This window comes from Vicugna pacos, chromosome X, assembly GCF_048564905.1.
Source record: "Vicugna pacos chromosome X, VicPac4, whole genome shotgun sequence".
NCBI lineage: Eukaryota > Metazoa > Chordata > Mammalia > Artiodactyla > Camelidae > Vicugna > Vicugna pacos.
Window position 1 is genome coordinate 19,628,934 of NC_133023.1, and position 7,960 is coordinate 19,636,893.

The following is a 7,960-nucleotide window of genomic DNA, read 5'->3' on the forward strand; positions in this document are numbered from 1 at the left end:
GACAGCATCAAAGTTTGGGTTGGATATGGCAGAACAGTCCACAGGCTGTGTTAATAACCATCTGAAAATTCGTTAGTGGATGACTGGCCTTTCTAAATTATCATCTTAACAGGCTATCAGGCATGGACTAAAATAGAATAGAAATATCACACTGAGAAAAGAAATTTTCACACATTGAGGTGAACGTAGCTCTTTTGATCCTTTCCTGTTCACCTATTTCTGTTCCTCTCTAACCTTAAAAGAACCTAATCATAAGAAGTAGATCACTAAGCAATTGAAACTAACTCCTGATTTGTGCTATCCTAAGTGCACACCATGCCTTGCCTAACTTGTTGATTCTTTTCCTAGATAAAAAGAAGAAAGAATGAAAAATAAAGCAGTTGAAGAATGATTAGCTCTCTACTCCCAACAGCTCCCTCAGCAATCCTGCAGGCAGATCACTCCAGCAAGATCACATCTGAAGGGAGAGTCAGCTAGTGTGCACGTAAAGGAGAATAAGTTGGAACTCAACCTCCTTCCTTGATGAGTAACTGAGATTCTTCCCCCCAATTTTTCCTTTAAAAACTGTTATGGCTGAGAAGAATCTTGGGAGCTGATCTCTGGATAGAAGTCTACCATCTCCCTAGATTGTTAGCTTTTCTGATTAAAGGACTTTTCGTTTCTACTGAGACTTGCACCTCGAATTATTAGCTCTTGAGCAGCGAGCAGCAGAATCTGAATTCAGTAACAGAAGAATGGACAAGTCATTCTGACTTATATATGACTTAATCTGAATTTTATGCTAACTAAAACAGCCTATTGGGGCCTATCAAACATATGTTGTACATCTGCTTTAATTATTAAAGAAAAGGGTGCACCAGAGGTAGAGAATGCCCATGTTAAAAATAAAGATTAAATGCCTCCCTTCCTGAGATGCCAAGGCTGGTACTGCTTTGATGACAAGACTCCCTTCCCAAATGCCAAGTCATACTGATTCACTGTATATGTGCTGATCTATTTTTACTGAAACCTTGAAGAATTGTATCTCCGAATTGTTTGATGTTTTCTGTTCTGACAAGTCATGAAACTGTGCTGAAAACCATGCTTCTATGAAGCAGTTCCTCAGAGTTATCTGAGAAGCTATCGTCCAGGCTATAATAGCCCTCAGTTTGGCTTCAGTAAAACTTTTTTCTATTCCTAGTATAGATTGTTCATTGATTATTTTCGTTGACAACAGCAATTGCACATAAGGACAGAAATTCACTTTTGAAACTTTTGGATTATGCACCCGATGTCAACAAAGAGAACTGTCAAACTAAGGAGCCCCTTTACTAACTCCTCTGGGATTTTGAGGGCCATGGTTGGGGACAGGGATGGATTCATGCCAGAGCAGGAAGGAACCCCAGGCCCTGCCAGCAGTCAGTGTGAGGACTGAGCGGCTCCACACCAAAGAAGACATGGGATCCCACAGAGTCTCCCCGCCATCCTCCTCACCTCAGCATCAGGAGGCTCCAGGCAGGAGTGGCCAGATGAGATGTACCTGCACTTCACACCAGGAGGCTCAGGGAGCTGATGTCTTTCATGTTGAGGCCTTGGCCTCGAGTCGGCAGATGGGAGGTAGACCAGCACCTGCTGGCAATCAAGGGACGATCCTGAGAGAGGACTGAGAGGAGCACCCACCAGAAAGAGGGGCCCAGAGAGCTCCCGACTGTCAGTCTTGAAGGCCCCAGACATGGCTGCTAGGCTCAGGCCCCAGACACTTCCTGCTGGGGTACCCGAGGGAAGTGAGAGGCATGGTCTGCGCCCAGCGGACTCAGCTCAGCAGAGGGAGAAGCCCCAGGACCCGCTGAGAGCCCACGGAAGGTGCACGTGCTCCTCGACCCGCCGGCTCTCCCCTGGAACCCCGCCCCTGCTGTCCTCCCAGAGGCCCGGATGTGCGTGACCAGAAGCCAAAGCGACGTCCCTGTCACCACACTCAGGGCCTGACGCCATTCCTGAGAGCTGCCGCCCAGGGTGAGCAGAGGGAGGAGCCCCGCGTCCTGTCAGGTGTCCAGGTGTGAGGTATCCTGAGTTACGAGGCGGGGACACGGCCCCGACACCCTGGACCCCTTTGCCCCCCAGAAGAGGCGGCCCCTCAGGCCGTGCCCTCCCGCCCCTGCTCTGGGCCCCGGAGGACCCCGCGTGGCTGTTAGGCCCAGAGTCCCCTCACTTCCCCGCGGGGTGCCGGGGAGGAGGCCTTGGTCCCAGGCTGGTGGAGCCCGGCTCAGCTCAGTAGACGGGGAGCCCCAGGCCCTCCAGAGTGAAGGAGAGACCCTGCGGGAGCACCGCGGGGACCCCACACCCGCGAGCGGGGGCCGCAGACCGTGCTCCTGACAGCGGCCTGGGGGTCGGGGCAGGGCTGAGGGCTGAGGGCTGAGGCCGGGCGCCCTCACCTCGTGCCCGCTCCTGACAGCGGCCTGGGGGTCGGGGCAGGGCTGAGGGCTGAGGGCTGAGGCCGGGCGCCCTCACCTCGTGCCCGCTCCTGACAGCGGCCTGGGGGTCGGGGCAGGGCTGAGGGCTGAGGGCTGAGGCCGGGCGCCCTCACCTCGTGCCCGCTCCTGACAGCGGCCTGGGGGTCGGGGCAGGGCTGAGGGCTGAGGGCTGAGGCCGGGCGCCCTCACCTCGTGCCCGCTCCTGACAGCGGCCTGGGGGTCGGGGCAGGGCTGAGGGCTGAGGGCTGAGGCCGGGCGCCCTCACCTCGTGCCCGCTCCTGACAGCGGCCTGGGGGTCGGGGCAGGGCTGAGGGCTGAGGGCTGAGGCCGGGCGCCCTCACCTCGTGCCCGCTCCTGACAGCGGCCTGGGGGTCGGGGCAGGGCTGAGGGCTGAGGGCTGAGGCCGGGCGCCCTCACCTCGTGCCCGCTCCTGACAGCGGCCTGGGGGTCGGGGCAGGGCTGAGGGCTGAGGGCTGAGGCCGGGCGCCCTCACCTCGTGCCCGCTCCTGACAGCGGCCTGGGGGTCGGGGCAGGGCTGAGGGCTGAGGCCGGGCGCCCTCACCTCGTGCCCGCTCCTGACAGCGGCCTGGGGGTCGGGGCAGGGCTGAGGGCTGAGGGCTGAGGCCGGGCGCCCTCACCTCGTGCCCGCTCCTGACAGCGGCCTGGGGGTCGGGGCAGGGCTGAGGGCTGAGGGCTGAGGCCGGGCGCCCTCACCTCGTGCCCGCTCCTGACAGCGGCCTGGGGGTCGGGGCAGGGCTGAGGGCTGAGGCCGGGCGCCCTCACCTCGTGCCCGCTCCTGACAGCGGCCTGGGGGTCGGGGCAGGGCTGAGGGCTGAGGCCGGGCGCCCTCACCTCGTGCCCACTCCTGACAGCGGCCTGGGGGTCGGGGCAGGGCTGAGGGCTGAGGCCGGGCGCCCTCACCTCGTGCTCGGAGAGGCGGGAGGCGGGAGGCGGGGCCTGGTCTGAGGGGCTGGCGGCCTGGCAGCACGGGGTGGGGGGGATTTTCTGGGCCTGGGGAGACTCAGGGTGAGTCCCGCAGGCCTGTGAGACCACCCTCCCCGTAACAAGGGCCCCTCGGATCCCTCCCCGACGCCAGCCACTTCCTGTCAGCCAAATACTGAGAAGTGAGGCTACTGTCTGCGAGGGGAGGGGCTCGAGTGACGCACGGTGTGGAGGGGGGAGTGTCAGCCACAGGGCCTCGACCTGTCTGCTGCAGGCTGCAGGCTGCAGGCTGCAGGCTGGGTCACACTCTGGCCGCTGGGGCTCCGCAGTCACCCTCCCTTCCCCCAGATGAGTCTCCAGGAGGTGCTGCCATTGGTGGGAGTGGACAGCCCTCAGGCCAGAGAGAGCAGCTCCAGGCTGCACCAGCGGTCCAGGGAGGACCCCCAGTGAGGACTAGGCCAGTCCCCCACCCTGAAGAGAAGGGACCAGAGAATGTGGCCTGTCCCCTCCTGTCAACCCTTAAAAGCCCAGGAAAGGACTGTCAGGCTGACACTTCCATCGTTTCCTCTCTCAAGTCTAAGGGAGGTTAGACCTCTGTTCTGAAGGGGCAGCCACCGGACAGCGGAAGGAAGGGTCGCGGGCCCTTCAGTGGTGGGCTGGGTGCTCCCCCTTGTCCTCCTCGTGGCTAACATGGGAGATGGTAGAGTCAGCTTGAGAGCAGCAGAGGGGAGGGGGTGGAGTCTTGCCAACAGTTGTCATCCTGACTCTGAATGTGACCGAGAGGAACTACCTCCCCTGCCAGCCCCCACTGTCACCCCAGTAAGGCCCAGGCAGGGCTGTCTGGCTGCGGCCCAAGCCTCAGTCTGACGTCGTCCACAGCGTCCTCAGGGCACAGGCTGACCAGGAGAAGGCAGCCCTGCGGGTCCTGGAGCGGTGCCCTCAAGGACCCTGCAGAGGCGGCCTTGGTGAGAGCCAGGGAGGAATCTCCCTGCTGAGGGTGCTCAGGCATCTCCCTGTCCCTCCTCCAGGTGTCCTCCTCGCCTGCTTCCCTGCCCGCAGTCCTGCCTGCTGCTGTCCCTGACCTGTGTCATCATGCCTCGGGGGCAGAAGAGCAAGCGCCGTGCCCGCATGAAGCGCTACCAGGCCCGGTTGGAGACCCAGAATCTCCAGGGTGCACGGGCCACTGAAGCTGCCGCAGCAGAGGAGGAGACCCCCTCCTCCCCCCCTTCTGTTTCTCAGGGTTCTCCCCCGAGCTCCCCTGCCGCTGGCACTAGCCAGCAGCCTGAGGGAGCCGTGGCCCCCGGCTCTCCCGAGGCGGGGGGTGCGTGCTCGGGGTCTGAGCAAGGTGCCCAGAGCCAAGAGGAGAGGGCCAGCGCCTCCCAGGCAGCATGCTCCGCTCAGAGCTCTCTCAGAGATCCTCTGACCAGGAAGGCGTGCAAGTTGATGCAGTTCCTGCTGGAGAAGTACAAGACCAATGAGCCCATCACGCAGACAGCCCTGCTGAAGATCGTCAACAGGAAGTACAAGGAGCACTTCCCCGAGATCCTCAGGAGAGTCTCTGAGCGCTTGGAGCTGGTCTTTGGCCTGGAGCTGAAGGAGGTCAACCCCAGCAGTCACTCCTATGCCCTGGTCTGCAAGCTGGGCCTCCCCAGCGACGAAAATCTGAGTGGTGATAGGGGGCTGCCCAAGTCTGGTCTGCTGATGACGCTCCTGGGCGTGATCTTCCTGAAGGGCAACCGTGCCACCGAGGAGGAGGTCTGGGAGTTCCTCGGTGCGTTGGGGGTCCACCCTGGGAAGAGGCACTTGATCTTTGGGGAGCCCAGGAGGCTCATCACCAAAGATCTGGTGCAGCAGAAGTACCTCGAGTACCGCCAGGTGCCCGACAGCGATCCTCCCCGCTATGAGTTCCTGTGGGGCCCGAAGGCCCACGCTGAAACCACCAAGATGAAAGTGCTGGAGGTTGTGGCCAAGATCAATGGTACGGTCCCCAGGGCCTTCCCCAAGCTGTATGAGGAGGCTCTGAAAGATGAGCAGGAGAGAGCTGGGGTGAGAGCTGCAGTAAGGGCTGCAGCGCGTGCCAAGGCCCTTGCATGTTCCAAGGCCAAGTCCTGCAGCTCCTCCCAGGTCTAGGGAAGCCGGGGCAGCTTGTTCACTTTGTGTTTAAGAGATCAGCCAAGCGTCTAAGTAGTGCATGGTAGTACGGGTCCAGGGGACAAAGTATCAATTTTATTGTTTTGTTGTTGTTGTTGTTGTTGTACATGAGTAATTTGTAGGTCTTTTTTTAATTGCTTTTTCAAATGTTGCTTTTAATTGAAAGTTTATTTTGCTTCAGAGTCTAAGTTTATTAATAGCATGTATGTCACATTTATTATTGTTCAGTGTTAAGAGTATGTTATTTGTAAACAAATTGAAAAGCCGATATGATTTTCCTTTTGCTACAGAACAAGGCAACATGGCATTGGAATAGAATTTTTTGCAGAAATGTGAAAAAATCCCACAGGATAATATTTGGGATCACAAAGTGCTGGAATAAAAGTAAAGCTGGTTAATTGTTACTTTGCCTTGTTTGTGCTTTTTGTAAAATTAAATAATGTGCACCTAGATTTGCTTAGGTTATTCACTGTATGAGCAATTATAACATAATAAAGTAGACTTCTTGCTCTCTCCTTTTTTCTCTCACGGTAATTGACCATCTTCTCTTTAGAAAGCTCCCTAATATTATGGGGCTGGTACGATAATGTTGCCCAAGCCACTGCCTCTTAGTATTTTAGGGTCTAACAGCAGCTATCATGTAAGGGAAATGGTGAGATATGCAGGCCCCCGACTGTGGGAACAAAGGAACGAGCCTTGGGCTGGAATGGTAAACAAGTCATAATAAGCTGCAGACTCAGAGGTGAGAAGGCTAGTTAGCCAATGACGGGTAAGATCCCCAGAGAGGGGCAACCTAAGACAGGCACAGCCGCCTGAGGCCAAGAAGAATGTTGTGAAGCAGCTGTTTCTCATACATTCCGCCCTGATAAGCTGTAAGGCTCGCTGGTGCCAACACGAACATGATTTACCAAAACATAACGGGTCTTCCGACCTTGAGCCAGATGCTGCCTGTTAACCATTTCCCTTGTCATTCTTCTTAGCTATATAAGACTGTGTAACTTAATAAAGCTTCAGAGTAGCCATCAGCTCTCTCCACATACGGTGTGTATGTGAACATGATATCACGACACCAACATTTGGTGACCCCAACATGGTATCAGCACAGAGACTACATGTAAGTAAGGGGAAAAATTTATATCAGGGATTTTCAGCCTATCAGACATGCCACGAACTAACCATGGGACAGCAGCTGACAGTACAACAGAGGATTTATTTAAAGGTTATTTCAAATCGGGGCACCCTCCCAGGTGCCCCTCAAAAACAAATATAGGAAATCACTGTCAGCCAAAGTCCCATCCCACCATTTCTGACCTCATCGCAGCTTCCCCTGGGAGCACAAGTTTAGATACTATTGATAATGAATTGAATAAGTGACAGTAATAAAACCTACTTAATCTCTACTGGAGTCTGGGGACCTTTACCTTCTGGGTATTTTGGATTGCTAATAGGAAAATCATCTGTGGGCTTGAAAGGGTTAACAGTTTTACCTGGTGTTAACAAATAATGATTATACTGGAGAAATTAAAATTATGGTTCGTGCCTCTTCTTATTACATTATTCCTTAGCAATCTCAAATTGCTCAAATTATTTTAATAACTTATTTACCTGCTCAAAAATTTGCTAAAAGTAATAGAGGAGATAAGGGCTTCGGACAGGACAACAAGCTTTTTGGATATATTCAATAACCAATAACAGACCTATATTAACAGTTTCAATACAAGAAAAACAATTTACGGGGTTATTGGACACAGGAGCAGACAAAACTATTTCTAGTTTTCTTTGGCCTTCTGATTGGCAAAAACAAAAATCTGATGTTACTGTACAAGGAGTTTATAGACTATTGGCACCTAAAATAAGTTCTCACTCACTAAAGGTCCAAGGGCCTAAAAATAAAATGGCCTTTGTAACTCCTTTTATATTACCAATACCCTGCACTCTGTGGGGCAAGGACCTTCTTGCTCAGTAAAACCTAACCTTAAAGATTGATCCTTTTTAATAGGGGCTGCTGCTACTATCCCAAATATTATTCCCATTGCTCTAACATGGACCCAACAGCAACCTATTTGGGTGGAGCAATGGCCCCTTCCTAAAGAAAAACTACAAACATTACAAAAATTGGCTACAACTAAAGCTGGGTCATTTGAAATCTTCTACTAGTCCTTAAAACACACCTGGTTTTGTAATAAAAAAAAATCAGAAAAATGGAGGTTATTACAAGATTTATGTGCTATAAATGCTATAATGCAACTTATGGGACCCTTACAAAAGGGGCTACCGAATCCTTCACTTATTCCTGACTCTTGGCCCTTAATTGTTATTGACATAAAGGATTGTTTTTTCTCATTACCTTTGCACAAAGCTAATAAAAAAAAAAATTTGCCTTTACTGTTCCTACCTATAACAATCAGGAGATTCCT

General features: G+C 53.8%; 1 protein-coding gene across 3 annotated transcripts; it reads left to right on the plus strand.

The window, feature by feature from the left end:
• The first annotated feature begins 1,906 nt into the window (after nt 1-1,906).
• On the plus strand, nt 1,907-5,947 carry LOC102545174 (melanoma-associated antigen B4-like). Of its 3 annotated transcripts, none has more exons than XM_072956386.1 (2): nt 1,907-1,992; nt 4,421-5,947. In XM_072956386.1, exon 2 carries the CDS (start codon nt 4,485-4,487, stop codon nt 5,520-5,522), a length of 1,038 nt encoding a protein of 345 aa, XP_072812487.1. In that variant the 5' UTR covers nt 1,907-1,992; nt 4,421-4,484; the 3' UTR covers nt 5,523-5,947. The 3 variants fall into 3 exon arrangements, with proteins under 3 accessions (XP_072812487.1, XP_072812488.1, XP_072812489.1); XM_072956387.1 differs by having other exon boundaries at nt 1,956-2,040; XM_072956388.1 differs by having other exon boundaries at nt 1,968-2,033.
• Nucleotides 5,948-7,960: the final 2,013 nt, after the last annotated feature.